Source organism: Lissotriton helveticus, chromosome 9 (assembly GCF_964261635.1).
Source record: "Lissotriton helveticus chromosome 9, aLisHel1.1, whole genome shotgun sequence".
Lineage (NCBI taxonomy): Eukaryota > Metazoa > Chordata > Amphibia > Caudata > Salamandridae > Lissotriton > Lissotriton helveticus.
This window is the reverse complement of record NC_136070.1, coordinates 434196462-434219868: the sequence shown is the minus strand read 5'-3', so window position 1 is coordinate 434219868 and position 23407 is coordinate 434196462. Positions and strand designations below refer to the sequence as shown.

At 44.9% G+C, this 23407-nt stretch overlaps 1 protein-coding gene across 2 annotated transcripts in view; it reads right to left on the bottom strand.

The window, feature by feature from the left end:
• Positions 1–23407, bottom strand: part of EXOC3L4 (exocyst complex component 3 like 4) — a 482394-nt gene that overhangs the window by 21565 nt on the left and 437422 nt on the right. For both annotated transcript variants that reach the window (XM_078660229.1, XM_078660230.1), the window contains one exon: positions 4770–4891. In XM_078660229.1, coding sequence (XP_078516355.1) covers positions 4770–4891 — 122 coding nt within the window. The remainder of the gene's footprint in view (positions 1–4769; positions 4892–23407) is intronic.

Sequence of the window (23407 nt, the reverse complement as noted above, 5' to 3'; positions counted from 1 at the left end):
TGGCGTGTAATCCAGTAGTTGAGCATGGCTGACAGTATCGAATACCGCTAACAGATCTAATAAAAGCAGGGCACAGGGTATTTTACTGTCAGCCATGGTTCTAAGCTCATCAAGCACTGCTAGCATGACCAGCTCGGTGGTATGATATGCTCTAAACCCAGCTTGGCGTTCCTGGAGGAGATGGTGGTCCTCCAGGAAGGGTGAGAGTGTTTTCAGAACATGTTGTTCTAGGACCTTAGCCAAGAAGGGTAACATGGAGATAGGCCTATAGTTTTTCGGGTTGGCCGCGTCAGTACCTGGCTTCTTCAGGAGAGGTGTGACTCTCGCTTCCTTTAGGCACGATGTCAGATGCCCGGTCTCCAACGAGTTGTTTAGCATAGCAATAGTTTGACTTTCTAGACCTGGAAGGGCCATTTGAAAGATTCTAGGGGGGCAGGGGTCTGCGGGAGATCCTGATTTAGTCCGATTCATGAGTAGCGTCAGGGAAGCTGTATCCAGGTTGGGGAAGCAGGTAAGGACCTGGTCAGGAGGTGGAGCTTGGGATAAGGGTAGCAGGTTATGGTTGATAGGGATATTGTCAATGTCTGAGAGAATGTCCCTCACTTTCTGCAAGAAGAAAGACTGAAACGTATTGCAGTTGATTGAGTCATCAGCAGTTTCTGCACTGGTTTTTGGCTGAGTTCCTTCAGAATTCTGAAGGTCTCTTTCTGTCTGTTTGCTGCAGTACTAATTCTGGTCTCATAGTATTCAGCTTTAGTAGTCGTGATGCATTTTTTGTAGGAATTGAGTAGTGACTTGTATTTTACTCGTTCTACTGGGTCGTTAGTTTTGCGCCATCGTCTTTCCACGTGGCAAAGCTTTCTCTTAGTTTCTCTTAGTGAGTGGTTGAACCAAGGAGCTCCCCTTCCCTTGGCTTTGATCCTTTGCCTTCGCTCGGGTGCTACATGGTCTATCGCTATGCGTAGGGTATTCATGAGTGCTTCACATTCCTGATCTAGGTTTCCCTTTTCAAAGGTGGGGGGGGTGAAGGAAAGGAGAGACTCTACTAGGATTCTGGGCTCGATTATTTTCCAGTTTCGCACCGTTTTCCATATTGGGGAGGTTTGGTTAGGTGGTTATCTATTGGGGCCCAGCATCTGATTAGAGAATGCTCAGACCACACACAAGGGAGATGTCTGTAAGATTAGCTCGTGGTTGAGAGGTCCAGAAAAGGTCCAAGGTGTGGCCTTTAGTGTGTGTGGGGAAATCAACTAGTTGTTGGAGACCAAGTGTGTTCATGAGTGTCTCAAGATGGAGGGCCACCGGGTCTTTAGGTGTTTTATCCCAGTGGTGATTAAAGTCTCCAACTACTAGTAGTCTTTGGTACCAAGTGCAGAGATCGTTAAAGCGCGGGGTTGACCTCGGGGGGCGATATACTGTCAGGAGGGCAAGGCAGGAGTTTTTGAAGGAGATTTTTACCCCACGTATATCTACCCGATCAATATTCTCTGCTAGTATTTTGGTAACTGTTAGCTGTTTTTTAAAAAAGATGGCCACTCCCCCACCTCTGGTGTTTTCACTACGGTTGTGCCACAAGACGTCATAATCTCCTGGTAGTCTCTCCCAACCAAGTTTCAGTGAGTGCCAGGATGTCGGTGTCCCCATCCTAGAAAAGTGAGAAAACTTCAAGGTGATGCTTTTGTAGGGATCGTGTATTCAGAATTGTAACTTTCAGCTTAGTCTGAATCTTGGAATATGGTCTTGTTTAGGCATTGGTAGAGCTGGGAGAGGTGGGAGAATGCTGTTTCCACCATTCCCTTATTAGGATGTTTTCTTTCTTTAGTTTGGAAAGTGTGAGTCTGCTAATGGTGTGGTTCTTAGAGTCGAGGGATTGTAGTTCTTTTGCTGAGTAAGACCGACGTAGACCAGGGTTCCTGACGGGCGCAGGCGTGCTTGCCTTTGGCCTTTTCGCCGGCGGCGTGCCCACTGCGTGCGTCCGCTGCACGCACGCTGGCACATCGGTCTATGTAGGGTGCCAAGCGAAAGAGCTACTCCGCCCCCTTTGACCGGATGTGAGCAGCGAGAGGTCTGTCTGCCGAGAACAAGCCCTCCACTCAAACAGCTGAGGCTGCGGACACCGAGGCGGGTAACAGGCAGAGAGTACGGTGAAAAAGTGCTCGTGCAGGTAAAACATTTTTTAAAGTTTGTATGGTGCTTAAATTAAAATCCTTTCGAAGAGCGTTTCAGGTATTTATCACAAAAGACACAATTAACACAAAGTGACCGCGAGTGAGGTCAGGCAGCCGCCTACTCACCACAATCCCTTCAGCTCACACTGGCACATCGGTCTATGTAGGGTGTTAGCGGAAGAGCTACTCCGCCCCCCTTTGACCGGATGTGAGCAGCGAGAGGTCTGTCTGCCGAGAACACGCCCTCCACTCAAACAGCTGAGGCTGCGGGCACCGAGGCGGGAAACAGGCAGAGAGTACGGTGAAAAAGTGCTCGTGCAGGTAAAACATTTTTTAAAGTTTGTATGGTGCTTAAATTAAAATCCTTTCGAAGAGCGTTTCAGGTATTTAGCACAAAAGACACAATTAACACAAAGTGACCGCGAGTGAGGTCAGGCAGCCGCCTACTCACCGCAATCCCTTCAGCTCACACTGGCACATCGGTCTATGTAGGGTGTTAAGCGGAAGAGCTTCTCCGCCCCCTTGGACTGGATGTGAGCAGCGAGAGGTCTGTCTGCCGAGAACACGCCCTCCACTCAAACAGCCGAGGCTGCCGGGACCGAGGCGGGTAACAGGCAGAGAGTACGGTGAAAAAGTGCTCGTGTAGATAACATTTTGAGAAGGTTTGTATGGGGGGGCGCAGGGGATGCAGCGGTGGGAACAGGAGCGGTGAAGGGAGTGGAAGCAAGGGCACTGAATCACAGGGGCACGATGGGAACAGAAGGGAAAAAAGGGCACAGAATCACGGGGGCATGATGGGAACAGAAGGAAAAAAGGGCACAGACTCACGGCGGCACGATGGGAACAGAAGGAAAAAAAGGGCACAGAATCACGGGGGCACGATGGGAACAGAAGGGAAAAAGGGCACAGAATGACGGGGGCACAATGGGAACAGAAGGGAAAAAGGGCACAGGAGAAAATACATGCACAGGGGGAAGACAGACAACAGCAGTCACTGACACCAAAAAACAGTAAAAACAATAAGGGCAATACAATGAATGACACCGACAATAGAACAAACCTAAGGCCTACCACTGGCCACAAGGGATGAGGCGCAGGTGGTAGCCTGCAAGTGGAGGAGGGCTTCAACTTCCTCAGCAGCGGCAGCTGGGGCAGGGTCAGGACGCACAGGCGGTGTTGTGCGGAGGGGTAGCAACCTACCTAACAAGATCAAGGGTCGGTCTGCTCACCGCGCAGCTGCTGCCAATAATGGGTAGGTGGGAGGGAGGAGCAGCTGGGAGGCAGGGACAGCGAATGGGCAGTCAGGGGGCGGGGCCGCAGGCGGCGGGAACGGGAGCTGCGAAGGGAGCAGAAAGCAAGGGCACAGAATCACGGAGGCACGATGGGAACAGAAGGAAAAAAGGGCACAGAATCACGGGGGCACGATGGGAACAGACGGAAAAAAAGGGCACAGAATCACGGGGGCCTGATGGGAACAGAATGGAAAAAGGGCACAGAATTGCGGGGGCACGATGGGAACAGAAGGGAAAAAGGGCACAGAAGAAAATACAGGCACAGGGGCAAGACAGACAACAGCAGTCACAAACACCAAAAAACAATATAAACAATAAAGGCAATACAATGAATGACACCGACAATAGAACAAACCTAAGGCCTACCACTGGCCACCAGGGATGAGGCGCAGATGGTAGCCTGTGGGTGGAGGAGGGCCTCAACTTCCACAGCAGCGGCAGCTGGGGCAGGGTTAGGACGCACAGGCGATGCTGTGTGGAGGTGGAGCGACCTACCTAACAAGGTCAAGGGTCGCTCCCACCCTATCTTGTGAGTTCCATCTACCTCATAGTAAATTCGTCCGATACCTGCAAATGCAGCATTGTCTACAAGCCCTGCTGGGCAATCAACCTTAGGGAAGCTTCTCTACCTTGTTGTCTTTACACTCCTATTTGGAGAAGTGGGGATAATATAAGAAGTTGATATCAGGATTGTACACTCTCTTGTTTGGAAAACAGTTCTCCAAACCAAAGCAAGATCTCTTGCAAGGTAGATGGCAAACAAGTCCGCAGTTACAATATACTGAAGGAGAATGGTCAAATCTCCTAAGAACGAATGCTAGCAGGTTTCGGTAAGCATGTCATAAATTGCGTTGAAGATCCTGCAAGACTGGAATTGGACACATTACTGGTAAATATATTTTCTGTGCGACCGACACTCCCATGGGTAATAATAACACAAAATGCTGTACTTCTGAAATTCAATACATTTGTGTAACTTGAAATGCATCAATTTCACAAATCTAACAGCCATACAGAATTGGCACCAGGTCTAATGATTACATAAAAACATTACTGATACCTTGAGGCAATTAAGAAGTGTCACTTATGAAACCTGGTGATGATGTGAGGTCAGGTTTGAACAAGCACCATGAAAGTCCTGGAGGCGTTCCAATCAAGCTTGAAGATTGTGTTGCATAACATGTTGGATACAAGGAAGAGATGCATTTTACTGTGCTTATCAGTACGACAGCCAAACTATTTCTGCCGAGCTACAGAACGATTTACCATATACTTTATATACTTTAGCATACTTAATTTGACAACTTACCTCAGGTCTGGATATTGGCTGACTAATTGCTTTAGATGTGCTTTCATGCTTTCTTCTTCCTTGATACCAACTACTTCAGAAATAAGAGGAATGGCAGGACAAAGCCAGTCGGATTCGGAGCCCTGGAAAATATATCAATCACAAATGTGCATTCAGTAAGTACAAGGATGTCTTAAATGACCCATCTCATTCTCATTCTATGAAATTCAATCTGCATCTTGATTTAGTACACTTTAAAACATGGCATTTCAAAAATATTTTTATTTAACCATTAAAATCATTCAATGCTATTGGTTTGTAATCTATTTATTAGATTAGAACAATTAGAAAAGCCTTCATTGGTTAAGTTAATAATTACTGTTCTCCTAAAATGCTCCACAAACGGGGTCGTTCCGGGTTTGTCACAGGGAGGGCTCACTTTTGATGTTCCATGTGGTATGTACATTTTACAGAGGGCCCCGGTTTCCTCTAAACAGTTTACAACAGGTTTACATTGAAAAAAATGTGCAGGGAAAAAAACCTCGAGGTTCCGAATTTTGCAGCATGGGACATAGGAAAGCATTTGGATATAGTAGTTAGTAAAGCCGAACACTGCTGGTATCTCTCTTTCCGACCTGTAGAGCTCAGAATGGGGAGGTACTATCTCTCTAGGGAAAAGGTAAGTAAGGTCCAGTACCCCTTTTTCAACAAGTTGAGGTTTTTATCTCAAGGTAGTAAAAATGACCTTCGAATAATGAAAAAGCTGTTTTCTAAATGGAAGATCTCTGACAAATATTTATGGCGGGGGGTTCTATTCATAGTAATGTAATATTAATGTAAATGAAGGTGTGACGTCAATATTACCTGTAGCTTTAATTTGCCAAAAATCTAAACTAGCTAAGTTTTTTCTCTCGGAAAAGTGGTGCTTTTGCGCTACAAGGAAGACACAATTCCAATGGTAATATAAGAGCTGGGACTGATGCAGGAAGCTACAGTGATCATTATGTTAGCTGCTTAGATGCAAAGATTGCAATTATTGTCAGGCAAATTGCATGATGCATGACAACGCTGATCCTCTTTCATGCAAACTATGTTTGGTTCATTTTAAATTAGTCTTTTAACTCTAGCAGAGAGAACCTGCTGAAAGATAAAACCCTGGCGAATCCCCACACTTTCAATATCTTACTTAATTGTTGACCTTACCACCTGTTAGTTGGGAATGTATTTACCTCACCCAGCTTGAAGCTGGAGCAGATAGTGGGCAAACACCTTCCAGAGGACAGGTGCCTTTCTGATTCTTCTAGTTCACTTCTGGTACACTACCCTCTGCAATGGATGAGGGAGTTGCAGTGATACTGGTTTGCTGTACAATTGTTGAGTTTAAAATGTCATGATACCATAAATCATGGTATCTGTTAGAAATGGGGGTCTCTGGTTGCCAGTGGTATGCACTCTGTCTAAGTAGGGACCCTTCCTTCTATTCAGGGTAAGAGGTTACTCACCCAAGAAAGCCCCTGCTCATCCCTTTGTAGCTTGACACGAGCAGTCAAGCTAACCCCACAAGCAATATGTAAAGTATATGTACATAACACACACAGTACCACAGTGAAATCCCAACAAATAGGCACCACAGCAGTTTCGAAAAATAGACAATATTTATCTAAACCAAACAAAACCAACATGGCAAAAATCCAACATACCTAACTCAAAATATAAATTCTGTCCGTGGGTATAGTACCAGCAGGTGTGGGGTAGACAAATCCAGCGCATATGTTGATTGTCAATATTGAGCCCATCAGGAGGGTCATTTTGTTGCCGGTTGTATTTATACAGCTGAATGCCATGGAGTTGGGTAATGGTTATATAAAAGGGGTAAAGCCTAGAGCTAGAGACAAATACTCAGAATTGGGAAGACCTTTTTTGTACAATGTCTTGACTTGATATATTGCAATGCAGGCCTAATAAGAATGTATAACCCACGTTAATGTTCCTACGAAATGACTACAAACATTCCAGTGTGTTGCTTTTAAGATACGTGAAAATGCAAAATAAAGTTACAAAAAACCACAACAACTCTCCATAGAACTCTATGGATGCATTGATTTTAGCACAAAGTACCTTTGATGCATGAAAATCCAAGACGAAAAACAGCTGCAAAAGAGGAAAGATTCAGGAAACACAGGGATGAATTGGTTCTTGAATCCCATGGAAATAGAGGCATCAATTTTGCTGCAGGCAGTAGAAGTGTTGCATCGATTCCTTGCTGCGAGGACAAGAGATGCGTCGATTTCAGGAGGCAACTCCTTTCGGCGGGGCGATGTATTGAAAACCTGGCACACAGGTGCGACGTGTGAGAACTCAGGCATTGTGGGTCGGTGTGGCAGTAAAACAGGCGCTACGTCGAATTCCACAGCAGCAGACAGGTAATGCATCAGTTCCTTCAGCTGCACAACAGGGCCTGTGTTGAAGTCGGAGCGGGGGTCTCTGACATGGGACACTCGATTCTCTGGACCGTGGCAGTTCTTCGTGCCCCGAACAGGCACTGTGTCGATTTTTCAGCCGCAACGCGGCAATCCATTGTTTTTTTTAACACACAGTAAGCTTGCGCAGGAAAAACAATGCAGGAATTGTGATGCATTGATTTTCAAGTCTTGAAGCAGCAGAACCACCTCCAAAGGCCCAGAACAGGAATTAGCAGGTCAGAACTTCCTGCAGTAGAGTTTGGAGATGCTGCAGAGTGAGTCTTTGATGGCCGTGAGACTTTCAGGAGAAGGCAAGCACACACTAGCCTTTGGAAAATCTTGGAAAAGCAGGATACAAGAAAGCAAAGTTCTGAGCTTTCACTGCCCACAGAAAGAAGCAGCAACTGCAGTCCAACCCAGCCAAGCAACTGACAGCAAAGGGACAGTACTCCTCCTTACAGCTCTTCCTCTCTTCTTCTTGGCAGATTCCTCAGTCCACAAGTGTTCTAAAGATGTGGGGTTATAGGTCCAATATTTATACCCCTTTTGGCCTTTGAAGTTAGCATACTTCAAAGGAAATTTGTTGGTGTAAACAAGGTTTTGCCGTAGCCCTGTCTTGGCTCACTACAGGTGGGCGGAGTCAGCATTGTGAGAGGCCCGGCACAACCCTATGTAGGTGTCAGTGAGAACTCCTCCTACCATTCTAGCTCAGGAAGGCCCATCAGCCTGGTGATCTGCAATCACGAGATGCAGGGCACACCTCACCTCCCTTTGCGTGTCTGTCTAGATTGAAGGCCCAAACAGCCCAGCTGTCAGTCTGAAACAGACTTTAATGTCACAGGCAAGCAGAGATACTGAATGGCAAAGCAAGAAAAGAATCACTATCTAAAAGATGTATTTTAAAATTCTGAACTCATGGTGCCCAAACTCTCAATCTCAGTTTTTTCCCAATTGAAAGTTACACATGTAAGATGTTGCAAGACAGCTCCAGAGATTACCTATGGGAGAGATTTCCCTTGCAATAGTGAAACACGAAATTGTCAGTATTTCACTATCAGGATATGCAAACACACCAGTATATGTCCTACCTTTCACATACACTTCACCCTTCCCATGGGCTACCTTAGGGTTGACTTACATGTAGAAAAAGGGAAGGTTTAGGCCTGGCAAGTTGGTGTACTTGCCAAGTCGACATGGCACTTTAAAGCTACACTCACAGGAACTGCATTGGCAGGCCTGGGACATGTTTACAGAGCTACTCGTGTGGGTGGCACAACCAGTTCTGCAGACCCACTAGTAGCATTTGATTTACAGGCCCTGAGCACACACAGTGCCCTTTACTGGTGACTCACCAGTAAACCAATTATGCCAATCATGGATAACCAATCATAATCACAATTTATACAGGGAGCACTTGCACTTTAGCACTGATCAGCAGTGGTAAAGTACCCAAACTACATAGGCCAGTAAAAACGAAGTCCAACATACAGTCAAAAATACAGGAGGTAGAGGCAAAAAGACTAGGGAAACCATGCCAACAATGTCTGGTCTAATAGTATAAAAGTAGCAGGCTTATAAGAAAATGTTTGTGGAGACATTAAAATTGTTAAATGTTGTGTTCTAAAATAATTTTACATTGCATATTAAAATGATGGACGGCATGTTGGAACTTTTCAAACACTCACCTCCAGTCACAGATCTGGGGTTAATCCATGATTATTTTGATCTCCACATCACCACAGTATAGACCCAGCCATATGAAAACACTATTTACCCTGCTGCTCATGGGAACAGGCCAGCCAGAACTGCCAAGCCAGGTCCTCCCTGCACCGGAAACAAGCATCCTGGGACCAGTTTTGTGGTATAACCCCATCAGCCAGGCTAGCTTGAATTTAGTGCCGCAACGAGCAAGGGACCCACATCCGGGTGTACCCTTAGCCACTTAGGGCGCATATAGCAACATCACAGAATAAAATGATAGATGGAGTGTTGAAACTTTTCAAACATTCACCCCCAGTCACAGATCTGGTTTTAATCCATCATTATTAAGCTTGTCACGCCACCCCAGTTTGGACCCAGCAAAATGCAAACAGTCTTGATCCCGCTCCCAATGGGAACAGATCAGCCTGAACTGCTAAGTGAGTACCTTCCTGGACCAGAAACATGCATCCTGGGACAGATTGGGGGTATCACCCCTCATCAGCCAGTCTAGCTTGAATCCTGTGGTGCAGCAGGCAAGTGACCCACATCAATCAATCAATCAATCAATCAGGTCATTTGTAAAGCGCACTACTCACCCGTAGGGTCTCAAGGCGCTGGGAGGGGGGGGGGGTGCCGCTACTGCTCGAACAGCCAGGTCTTGAGCTTCTTCCTGAAGGAGAGGTGGTCTTGGGTCAGGCGCAGATTGGTCGGAAGTGAGTTCCAGGTCTTGGCGGCCAGGTAGGAGAAGGATCTTCCTCCTGTTGTCGCTCTTCGGATGCGGGGGACGGCGGCGAGGGCGTGGTTGGTTGATCTGAGGAGGCGCTTGGGAGTGTAGAAGTTGATCCGGTTGTTGAGGTAGCTCGGGCCTTGGTCGTGTAGGGCTTTGTGCGCGTGGGTGAGGAGCCGGAAGGTGATTCTCTTGTTGACCGGGAGCCAGTGTAGATCTCTCAGGTGTCCGGAGATGTGGCTGCGTCGGGGGATGTCGAGGATGGGCATACCTATAGCCACTTAAGGTGCACATAGCAACATCACAAAACAAAATGATGGATGGGGTGCTGAAACATTTCAAACACTCATCCCCAGTCACCGATCTGGTTTTAATCTATTGTTATTTTGCCCGACATGTCACTCCAGTTAGCAACATCACAAAAATGATTTAAAGCATCTGCTTTGAGAATGCTTAACATAATCATATTTAATATTAGGTGTGGGCGATAAATACCACTCCACTGACAGAGTTTTGGCCACTCCTTGTTACATATGTGATAGAGCGCTTATAGCACTCTAAATTGTTTGGGTGCACTATACTCATGGTTTAAACGCACTCACATGTATTTTTGTCGTTTGCAGTGTTTCATGATTATTAAGATGCATTTATTCAAGTTATGTTGCATTGAAAGGTAGTGTACACATTTAAGTAGGACTGTGTATGTATTAAAGGAAACCTATAATTCCTGTGTGTATAATTTACAGGATGAAATATTGCTCGTGCAATGTAATTTGTGACTAGTTTAAGTTGCCTGCATTGTAGGCCCAAACTGCAAGTTATTTTGAGTTTTGTATCTCCTTGGTTGCTCAAGAATTGTAATTAAATTAATCCTTTTTGTGCTCAAAGACAGTATGTTCTTATCCTACTGCAGGTGCAGAAATTCAACCTCCTTATTCTTAGATTTAAAGAGATACCTGGAATGTCTTTGAAGAAGTTTGAAAGGCGAGAAGGGAGGACGCCTTCTATCTGAGAACCAAGGCCACTGGAAGAAAAGTTGGTTTAATTAAAGCTTCTGTGGGAACATTCTGAAAGATGGTGTAAATGGAAAAGTTTATCATGTGACGTATTATGGGTTGAACATTGTCTTTTTGTATGATGTGCAGAGACAGATTCGGGGGACTTCTACTTATTTCGGAGGAGAAGGAGCATCTTAGAGCGCGCTCCATAGCTTTAGGCTATCAGACCCATTTTGATGTGAGTACTTCTTAGGAAGTCAACACGTGCTGACACCTTTGGGATAGGATGATGGAAAAATATGGAGGACTCTCATCCAGAGTAGAGTAGGGAAAGATACTTCTGTTTTTTTTTCTTCTCTCAAATGAAAAGAGAATTGGACTCAACTTCTAATCTTTGTTGCATTCTGATTTGGGAGTTCAATATATTATGCCTTTTGTGCCGAAAGAATTAAATTTGTGGATTTGGTTCTGTATTGATTTTTATGTATCTGTATACTCTGATATTGAGGTGTGTTTATATTCAATTATTGTTGGCCTTATAATACATCCACAAAACTTGGGCTATAAAAAGACCTTCTAAGTTGAAGTTAGTAGGGAAGGCAAGGAGTAAAATGTTGCCTAATCAAATGGTAGCAGAGGATGGTTTAGCCTCTTAAGGTGAGTGGAAATAAGGGAAATTAGAAGTAGGATCAGAAAAACAATAGGGCTTTGGACACAAAGTAGACAACGGCGAAGACGGATGGAAGTCGGCAGACGTTGATGGTGCGGCGGAGACAGTGGGAGCGTGAGTATGAAACTGTATGGTGTGTTAGATTGCGGTGATGAATTAATTGTGTGATGTCTTGCGAAGTTGGAATGCACGTTGAGTGAGTGTGGGTTTATCTGTTTACTGGTCCGGACACGTGCAAATCAGGAAGTTTTGGTGAGCGGACTCAAGAGGAGTCCAAGATCCCGGGATAGTTTTGTATTTGTAATTGTCTAATCAAAATTGTGGCTGTCGTGAAGCGCTATCAATGATTCACTTGTGTCAGGGAACTTTATGTGAATGTAGGAGTATGTCGTGGATAGGAAGCCCCAGGTACCGGGGGTGGAGTACGGCGATTGAGTGACCAATGCAGGTCAGGGGTCACAGCGGATGAATGGTCTTGTAAGAGTGTTCTATCGATCTTTTAGCGGACAGACAATTACTTGTTTTACATAACTGAAAGTTATTGTGACTGCGTTAGGAGCAGTTACTTGGTTTAATAACTTTTGGTTATACAGTTACTTATTAGTGTGAATGTGTGAGCGAGTGGACGTGGTGAAATTGTAAAGCAGGGTGAGCGGCTGCAAAGAGGGAGCAGTGACGTCTGTGTGCGCTGAGCTGAGATTGGTTGGTTGGTGTAACGTCACGCTGGGATTAGTGGAAGTTTGTCCGAAGTTGAACAGTGAAAATTGGGTTGCAAATAATTGATTTTACCAATGAGATGTTTTAAGGTGTTGCGAGATTTGTGTAGAAGTGACACAGGGGTGGTGACTCGGATGGGGAACAGCCTTTACAATGTGGGCATTACCACGCGCTGCCATTACTACGCTGCTTTTACAACGCAAGTCGTTTCAACGACTTGCGCTGGAGGGCGCTGTTGGACAAGGAATAGTTTAATATTCTATTCCAACACCTTCCCTACTGTAACGTGGGCTGGAGTTGGAATAGAAAATTAAACTATTCCACTATCCAGCGCTTACAGCGCAAGTCGTTGTAACGACTTGCGTTGTAAAAACAGCGCTGTAATGGCACGCGTGGTAATAGCCCGTGTTGTACTGTCATACAACCGACTCGGATAGGAGAAGAAGCTCCGCCAGAGGATACCCTGGCACATCATATGGCAATAAATGTAGGACTCCATACTATAGTGTGTCCTTAAATTTGGCATAAAATTATAGAGAAAGTGGGAGAATTGGCTTTCCCTCATTATGGGTCATTTCGTATGGACGTGCTGTACCAGCTGAGGGGAGTGATGTCTTCTCTGAAACCTCCGCAGACCAACACAATTTGAGGCATTAGATGCATGGATGAGAGCCGCAATGGCAAAAAGTAGAGAAGATTCACAGGGAAGAATGAAGAAAGCAATGAAGGCATATCAAGATGCCAGGTGGGATGCACAGCTGAAGAGATGGAGAGTATACACTCTAGAATGAGAACAATTGTATCCATTTCGGTTGCTAAAAGAAGGGTCTGGAGAAAATGAAATGAACTGAAATTAAATGAAATTTTAAATGAAATCTGTACTTGTAAAGCGCACTTATACCCCAACTGGGGTGTCCTGGCGCTGTACGCATACCGCTGTGGAACCCTTCCTGGCTTTTCCCTGTGAAATGTCCACTCCTGGGCACCCCCAAGGTGAAGCCAGGCATCCCAGCGCTGTTGGGGCCGTTGTGGAGATTAAGCAAGCTATTGCCCAGAGTTGCAGAGTGGGACCCATGATTAGAATAGGCACCGAGGCGAGAATTATCAGGTCCGAGGAAATTGAGCCCAAGACCCGCCGAGGTGGGAATTGAACCCTGGTCCCGGGCCAGACCTCTAACCATTGAGCCACACTTCTCCAAAAGAGTAAGACAAAGGAAGAAAGTGATACAGATGACAGTTTTCTTGATAGATTGTTAGCAGACGTCCTCCACCTTGTGACTCTACGTTGGAGACAGGGAGGACACAGAAACCAGTGAAAACTTCAGGGGTGGAACAATGGGTTTAGAGGATCAGACAACAGGAGTAACAGGGAGGATTTCAGTGGGAGTAAGAATCCCAGGAGGGTCTGGAGGACCACGATATGCAGATACGGAGCCAGGAGAAAATGCATGTACCATGAGGTTACCAGAAGCACTTACAGTACCAGTTACTATTTGGCCTGTGGTTTCAATATATAACCCCAGAGAGAGAACAGGTGGAAGTCAACAGCAAACAGGAGAAGGGGAAGAGACTATATCTGGAGGGAGTCTTACAAAGAGAAGAACGGGTATGGCTCAGATACCTGTGGAAGGTAGCACTCCACTGCCAGCTACGGCTGATCCATTGAGAATGGACAGTGGGTCGTTACCAAGACGAACAGGAGCTCTGGCAAATTCTAGATCAGATATCAGAATGTGGGTTCCACCGGTGAGGGAGTCAATGAAACAGAAAGATGAAATGTGGATGAGACGAGAAACACCCAGGGTACTGTTTGAACCACTGATTTTGTGTGAGGGTAACCACTGGAGAAGTCGAAGTTGTGAGAGAGACAGTCGCCCAGTTCTGAGAATGGAGGAGAGTGGGGGTCAAAGGAGAACACAAAGTTGTGATAGGGAGGAATCAGGAAGTGAAAGAGGTCAGAGAATTTTACAAGTCACAATGAAGGCACCATTGTTAGATGTGGTAAGATTAAAAGCAGAAATGGATGAGGTGATTGAAGGAAATCTGCCATTGGACAGAATTGAAGCATATGACCTAAGAGAGTTGTTATTTGTAGCTAAAGATGTTACTAGAATTTCAAAGCGAGCTCACGAAGCATTGCTACAGTTGGCACAAATGTATGATGTGGATTTGATGAAGACGAAATTGATGCAGGGAAGCTGCAGATTGAACTATACTGATAAAGAATTGGAAGAAAAGCGAACAACAGGATTAAAGGCATAAATTAGAGAATTGAATCTAGGGATGCGACCGTGGAGATAATTAGAGAAATGGGAAGAGAGGTGGGCCACAAAGAATAGTGCCAAGAAGGCGATAAGAGATACTCCGCCCTTGGGAGGAGGTATGGGACAAGTAGGAAATTTCCCTCTAAGAGAAGTACAAAATGGGGGTATGTACATGTGCCATGGACCAGGTGTGATTTGGCACCATTCACTAATGATATTCCTCGGCAGAGGGAGAAACCTGCTGAGTGGTATAAACAATTGGACAAGTTTGTCAAGATTTCGAAGGTGTTATGGATTGATTTGAACACTTTGTTTGATATAGTGGTCCCAGCTGATTTGTGGGCAGCATGTACAGTTGCAATGGACTGGCCTGCTGCAGAACTAGCTAGAGATCTTGGGAATCATGGTCCTTCACCAGAGGTAATGAAGAAATATGAGCAAGTGATTACATGGTTTCAATCTAAAGTAGCTCCTCAAACTGTTGATTGGCTTAAAATCGATCGTACTACTCAAGAGCCTAACGAGTCGGTACATGACTATTATGAGAGAATGTAATTGACTTTTAAACAGCATAGTGGATTGGATACTATTGAGCAGAAAGATATGGGACAGTTTGTCTCAAGGTTTGTGTTGGGATTGAAATCTGATATGAGTTTGATGATACAGCAACACTTGATATGTTGGCAGAATAAGTCAGTGGACAAAATTCTGCGTTATGCAAAATACTGCAGTGATCAGGTGGAGTTGGCCCGAAAGAAAATGAAGGACAAGTTGATGTTGGTGCAGTTGAGGAATGCCGAAAGGTCTGATCTGATGCAAGGGGTTGGAAGAGCAATGGGTCGAGGAAGAAGAAGTGGCAGGGGAATGAATCAAAATATGGTAGCCCAATCTGGACAGGGAAGAGGTAGCGGAATGGATGCAGGTACAGGAGGTGATTGTGTGGCAAATCAAAAGAAGGTTACAGCTTGTTATAAAATCGGGCGTTGGAAGAACGAGTGTCGATTGAATCTGGCTAATCAAATGCAGTATGAAAAAACAGTGCACCTCGGCACTCTAAATGTCCTTATTCCAGTCTTAAATAGTAAATGAACAATCCTGGCACTATTCATAAAACTGCTCACAAACGTATGATACTTTAAATGAATCATTACAAGTAATTTCTTTGGTCATTTACAAAACAAGTTTTAATTGTCCAATGACAGTGCTTCACTTGGCAATCAGAGACCATATTTCATAGAAAATAGTAACAAGGATAATATTTAAACAAATGATAGTCATGTTCCTGATATTCCCTCGATGTTAAGAGATGATGGCAGCCGACACGTGTTTCGTTACACACTGTAACTTTTTGAAGGCTTCAATTTCTAGGTCCTTCCACTACTTTACGTGAGGAGTAGCATAGAATTTAAAAAGACGAGAGAATGTTCAAGAAAATCCTTATTTGGGAAGTATCAAGAATTCAAAAATCCATGTATCTAATCAGGGTCAGAATCCAGTTGTTCCCCCAGCGGTTCCTGGAAAAAACGGTCCAGACCAATGCGAATTTTATGCAGGACGATCTCTGCTGTAAGGGAAGTATGTCCCGTATTTCATGTAGAGAAACGATTTGTTCAGACGATTAATTCATTTGGACACAACTTATACTGATTTTCCTTAGTCAGGGTCACAAGAGCCAGGGTTGTGATAGGACCCCAATACTCAGTAAATCCGCAGAGTATTAATCTTCTATAGTACAGTCCCCAAATAAATATGTCTCACTCATGCATGCTGACTTTACATCAGGGCTATAATATGCCCCTAATCCTTGGCGTTTATGCAGCGCGTTCCTCCGTCCAGTCTGGAATAAGTGAAAAGTATCGACCTTCATTGAAAGTATCATACGTTTGTGAGCAGTTTTATGAATAGTGCCAGGATTGTTCATTTACTATTTAAGACTGGAATAAGGACATTTAGATTGCAGAGGTGCAGTGTTTTTTTCATATTAAGAACACAGGAACACTTAGGAACTACCGTGGAGTGACATCTTGGGGAAGTGGGATGTTTTTGTGATCTCGAGGGGCACCAAGATTGTGAATTTGTTAATTGTTGAAACTTATTTGGGTATTGATAGGATTGATGTGCTGCTGTATATGCCGCCACTGCCTACTTGTTGTGTTTGTATAATCAAATGCAGTATGAGGCAGAGGGACAGATGTCCGAGAGTTTGAACATCGTGACTAGACCTAGGTCCATGCATGGGGGAGGTTATGAGCCGCAGATGCTGATAACTCAGCCTCCGAGAATACAGACAAATATTCAGGTGTACCATCAGATGCCCTATTTTGAAATAAAAGACAAGTTTGACCAAACTTAAGATCCTCATGAGTGTCAGAGGGGGGGTGCAGGATGAATGCACTTTGGGTGCAACCTTGGAAGTAGATCAGAGTGGACCATTTGTAGATGCAGAGGTTAATGGTCATCCTGTTACCTTTTTGTTAGGCACCAGAGCTGCGCGCTCCACAGCAAGGACAGAAGTAGTTCCAAGTTTATCCTTTTCAGGAAAATAGATTCAAGTGGTGGGAGTTACCAATAGGAGAATGACTAACCCATTAACGGATGAGTTACCTGTGAGAATAGGAACTTTCCGAGACAGACATCAATTTGTAGTGAGTGATTCAAGCCCGTTCTGTCTATTGGGGCGAGACCTTTTGTGTAAACTAAATTGTAACATATCTTGCACTACGAGGGGTGTGGAGCTGCAAACCTATGATGATGATGCAGATTTTAAAATAGCCAGCATAAATTCTTGTGCAGAAATGTTCGTGGTTCTCATGAAAGAGGAGTTTCCACACGATTTAAGAGACTCGGTTTCTCCGAAAGTGTGTGATTTCACAGGAGAGGAGATAGGATTGATTCGAGGCGTTGAACCTGTTAAGATACAGGTCAAACCAAATGCTGAATTTCCACAAACGCTGCAGTATAAATTGACTCCAGAAACTGTGGTTGGAATAAGAACTTTAATCGAATCTATGATTGCACAAGGCGTTCTCAAGGAGATGAGAGGAAGTCCCTGTAACGAGCAGTAGCGACCCCCTTCCCCCAAGCGCCTTGAGACCCTTCCGGGTGAGTAGCGCGCTATACAAGTGTTATGATTGATTGATTGATTGTAACTCACCCATTATGGGACTGCAGAAGCCTAGTGGCAAGTACAGAATAGTGCAGGATGTATGCAGGATTAATGAAATCGTGATTCCATGTTGTCCTGTGGTACCGAATCCAGCTGTTATATTATTTCAGATTCCATGTGAGGCAGAGTGGTTTACAGTCATAGATTTATACCAGGCATTTTTCTCTATACCATTGCACAAAGAGAATCAATATTTATTTGCAATTAGGATGGAAGACTGTGCCTTAACTTGGTGTTGTATCCCTCAAGGGTATACAGAAAGCCCTTCTCTCTTTAGTCAGAATCTGAAAAACAATCTTGAAGGGCTGGTGATGCCCCAGAGGTCAGTTCTGGTTCAGTACATAAACAACATTTTAGTCGCTTCAGAGACTGAGGATGCTTGCAGGATTGATACTGTGGCTTTGCTGAATAATTTGGCAGAGAATGGACACAAGGGGGCCGATTCCGATCCTGGAAAAACGCTGTACGAATCGTGGTATGGAGCGTTTTCCCCATACAACTCGTACTTGTAAGGAGGCCCCTACAACCTAGGAAGTACGATCCGTACAAATAGACGCACTCCATACAAATTGTAAAAAAGACCATACAACTCGTATATACAAGTGATTCCAATTCCGATTGCTCTGTACGCGACGTTCCCATGTATTCCCAGCAGCAGTTTACAACCCGGCAAGTACGATTCGTATAAACGGCCACCGTACGGCTCTTTTTTTACAAGAGCCAAAAAGTGCCGGAAAAACCTTATACACCCCGAAAACAGTACGAGACAGACCCCTTCATGTACGCGTCGTACACCCCATGAATACAGGGGTACGGTGCGTATGTACGGTGCGTACGGATGACATGGAAAGTGGGGTACGGTGCGTACATACGTGATGAAGGGGTACTGGTCGTGTACGCACCGTACAAGCACCGTACCCCAAAATCGCGTATGTACGCACCGTACCCCAAAATCGCGTACGTACGGACCGTACCCCAAAATCGCATATGTACGCACCGTACCCCAAAATCGCGTATGTACGCACCGTACCCCAAATCCTATTTGGATGGAAAATAAAAATCCAGGATCAGAATCGGCCCCTTGGTGTCCCAAAATAAACTTCAATATTGTCAGACTGAAGTTCAGTATTTAGGTCATCGGGTTGAAAGGGGAAAAGAAAAGAGTGTCACCAGATCACATAGAGGCGATTCTGAAAATGGGAACTCCGAAAACACAGAAAGAAGTCTGCATGTTTTTGGGAATGGTCGGCTATTGTCGACAGTGGATGGCAAATTTTTTGTTACAAGTAAAGCCACTATTAAAGTTTACTCGAAAGGACATTAGTGATCGGTACCATGGGATGACGAATGTTTAAGAGCCTTCCACGAGCTGAGAGAGAGCCTATGTCGCGCTCCAGCTGTGGGAATGCCAGATTACAACAAAGCGTTTTCGCTTTTCTGCTGTGAGAAGGCGGGTTGTGCATTAGCGGTCCTTGTACAGACACATGGAGGTGATCGTAGACCAGTGGCTTACTTTTCAGCTACGGTAGATTCAGTAGCTTCTGCGTTGCCCGGATGTCTCAAAGCTGTTGCTGCAACAGGTGTCAGCATTGAGAGATGCAAAAGCATAGTGATGGGTCATCCACTTATTGTTTATGTGCCACATTCAGAAGAGCTGTTAATGACAAGAACCAAGACATAGAATTTATTTAACAAATAACAGACTTACAAAGTATGAGCAAGTTATATTGGCTTCTGAAAATGTCACTTTGAAACGCTGTACCACCTTGAATCCTGCTACATTGTTACCTCTTCCGCAAAAGGAAGGAGAGGATTGTGAAGAGCATGACTGCCTAGATGTTACTGAGCTATCTACCAAACCCGGTCCTGACATTGTCGATGAACCACTGCCTGAATCTGATTTGGTCCTTTTTGTTGATGGTTCATGCTTAAGAGACAATGAAGGGTGTTTGAGAGCAGCGTTTGCTGTGTGCACCATTTTGAGGGGTGGTGAAAGCTGCCTGTTTGAAAAGAGTATACTCTGCTCAGGTGGCCGAGATTATTGCCCTGATACGTGCTTGTACCATCTCAAATGGAATATGAGTGACTATTTATACGGACAGCCAATATGGGTTTGGAGTGGTTCATAATTTCGGGCAGTTATGGTCCCAGAGGGGATTTTTGACGTCCTCAGGATCCCCAATCCGTAATGGAGAATATGTGCACCAATTATTGGATGCCTTGCAGAAACCTAAGGAGATTGCAGTAGGAAAATGTTCAGTCCATGGAAAGGGAGAGGACTTTGTTACAAAAGGAAATTGCTACGCTGATAAAGTAGCTTGTTTTTGTGCTATACATGCTTGTGTTTTCAATGGATAATATGTAGGAGAGAGCACAGAAGTGACCGAGCTCAGCATGATGTTAGCTGTAGCCGATACTTGGGATGAGGTGAAGCGGCTGCAGGATGAGGTCTCAGAGGAGGAAGCTATATCATGGGTTAGAGCAGGCTGTGAAAAGAGGGAAGATGGCATTTGGGTGTCAACAGATGGAAGGACATTGTTACCCAATTGTTTATTGAACCCAATTGCAAGGCATATCAGGCGGGATTTAGAAAGGGTGTTTCCACGATGGACCAGGTTTTTCGATTGAATATTATTTACTGGAGGGCAGCGGTATTCGAAGGCGGCAGCCTATACACAATTTTGTGGATCTGCGGGCCGCGTTCGACTTGGTGCCCAGAGTGAAACTGTGGAGCGTCTTGGCTGAGATGGGGGCTCCCCCGGACATCCTGATAATCTTGCAGAGACTGCATGAAAATAATTATGCTCGAGTGAGGTGCGGGAGGTCTGGGGCTCTGACAGATAGATTCCCCGTTGACCGAGGGGTTAGACAGGGTTGTGTGCTGGCACCGACCCTGTTCTGCCTCTTTGTCAACGGGGTGATCGCCCACCTAAATGCAACTGAATACACTGACGCCCCTAAACTAAACGGCAGTAGGGTGCCTGCAATTATGTTTGCAGATCACACCCTGCTGCTGTCCAAAACTCCAATGGGGATACAGAGGATCCTCGATTCATTTGTGGCCTTTTGCACTGACAGAGGCTTAGAAATTAATGCGGCCAAAACTAAGTTTATGGTTTTGAACCCAAGTCATAAATTGCGCCCAAATCCGCTATTGGGAGCCTCACGGCTCGAGAGAGTTTCCACTTTTGACTATCTTGGTGTAACTCTCAATGAAACTATGTCTTGGGGATCACACCAGAGCAGGGCCAATCTAAAATTGATACAGACCACAGGGGGTATCACGCGGATGTTAAATGGTTCCACATACCGACTACTGGGGTCGCTTATCCAGATCTACAAAGCGCAAACCAGGGGTGCTACTATGTATGGGGCGGAATCGTGGGGACACACATCATGTCGTAGTCTGTCTCTAACAGAGAACAAATTCATCAGACAGATAGTCGCACTTCCACCCAGCACCCCGCTCCTCCCTCTGAGGCTAGATCTGGGCTTGCGCCCCATAGCTGACGAACTAGGCTTGAGACCTATAGCCTTCTGGCGAAGGCTGTGGAGTAGCAACGAACTTCTCGCCTATAGGGCGGAACTAATGGAGCTATTGACCCACCCGAAAGCGCTATTGATCCCCTGGATAAAATACATTCAAAATTCTTGTACGGTACTGGGGTTCCCCGACCTTTGGTCTAACCCTGCTAATGCCTCATTAAATATCTCAAGGAAAGGTCTGGCTAGCGCTTATCATGAACATAAATTAGCCACGGCCTTAGACAGTCAGTCTGAAGGGTCACTAACTTCTGTCTTTGTGCAAAGCAAGGATTTGTACAGGCAGGAGAGAGTTTTAGATGCCGTCTCTCCCGTGTTGGCCAGGAAGCTGTTTCTCCAATGGAGATACGGCACACTGCCTTTACGATCCTTTACCAGTTCCTGGTCATCGCCTCCCTCCACCAAGCAGTGCCCGGCTTGCACTGCGGCAGAGGAAAGTGATTTACACGTGGTTCTGTTTTGCCCAGCTTATAAGGCAGCAAGGAAATACTGGCTCTTACCATTGATCAGAAATCTGGGTGGTAGGGAGTACCTCCCAATGTACAGAATCCTAAAAACCGATGTTTCCAGTTTAACTGTATTTGCACTAGCAAAGTTCCTCACTAATGTTTGGCATACTCGCACTCACATTTTGAAGATGCAGGCTCCCTCTTAATCTTAAGGTTCACAGTTTTTAAAGTAGTTTTATTAGTAATTTTAAGGTTTTATACTGTCATTGATTATGTATGTTGATTTTATAGTGACTATACATGTTTTACTGTATATCTTTGATGGCCAACGGCCGAAATAAAGATTGAATATATATGGCAAGGCATATTCATGGAGCAGTTTATCTTGGGAGAGATGCAATGGTGAGAGTGTTCAGGCAAACATGGTTTAACTCGTGATTTTGTGTGTGTGCTGAAGCAGTGTGTCACAGGTGTGTTACATGTCAACAATTGAATGTGGGAAAGAGGACTATGGTTGCGATGAGTCACATTGGAAGATCAGGAGGCCCTTTCAATAGGATACAGTTGGACTTTATCGAGAAGCCAAAGTGCAATAGGTTGATATATGTTTTGGTGGTGGTGTGTATCTTTTCATATTGGGTTGAGGCATATCCAACTAGACGATGTGACAGTCTCACAGTGGAAAAACTGCTGTTAATGGAGCTGATTCCGTGGTTTGGATTTCCGACCTCAGTGGAACACAGAGATTGCACTGTAGCTTTGGGCCAGAGGCTTCTAGTCTTCTGGAGCAGATAAATGAAACAATCAAGAAAGGGTATCAAAGGTTTGTTCGTCGACTACTTTGAATTGGCCAGATGCACTGCCATTGGTACTGATGAGTCTGCGTAGTACTCCTGATAGGAGGACAGGGCTCTCTCCCCATGAGATATTGATGGCAAGAGCTATGGAATTGCCTATGGTGCCAGCTACAGCATTGATAAACATCACAGATTATCTAGTTTTGGATTATTGTAAGGGACTGGCTGACGTGGTTAACTTTGTGTCCCATCAGGTCGAGGCTACGACTGCACCTACCTCGAGAGACCTGCTGCATGGCCTTAACACTGGAGATTGGGTGCTTGTCCGAAAGCACGTGAGGAAAAGCTGCCTAGATGCTCGCTGGTGAGGACCATATCAGGTGATTTTGGAGTTCATCATATTATGCCTTTTGTGTCGAATTAATTATATTAGTGGATTCGGGTCTGTATTGATTTGTATGTATCTGTATACTCTGATATTGAGGTGTGTTTATATTCAATTATTTTTGGCCTTATGATAAATCCACAAAACTTAAAGTCGGAGTCTGTGGTCCTTTAAAAGAATGACAAAATTGAGAGTATGACCTTGAATTGGTTTATTCCCCTCAAACACTATTTGTAGGCTATAAAAAGACCATCTGAGTTGAAGTTAGTAGGGAAGGCTAGGAGTAAAATTTTACGTTATCATATGCAATGCAGAGTTCTGGCCAAATTCCACCAAGAGCCATGCGGTGACGTTTTTTCTCACGAGCGAGTCACCAACAGTAAGATGGCGAGCTCAAGTAAGATTTAACATCCCGTAACGTAATTTTTAGTTGCGAGAAGGGCACCTGACGAGATTTCCCCAATGCGGGTAGTTGCGACCGCTTGCAGTCAGATAGCTGCAGCTCAATGAAAAAATCTACTTCCAGTAGGAAATTCAAACTTGAGAATCAGCAACCTCTGGTGCACCAGGTGGTGCCCTTTGGGCTGATTTTTCCGCACTGAATGAGTTCCAGGCGCTAAAAAAAGTAACATGAGCAGTGCAACATGCCTAATACTGCACATTTGCAGAACTCTGCAGATTCCCACAGAGTATAACTCTCTTAAATTCCGTGGAATGCAACTCTGCAAGTACCGCCCACCCCTATTTAAAATAAGAGAAAATTCACCCTAAAGAGATGGA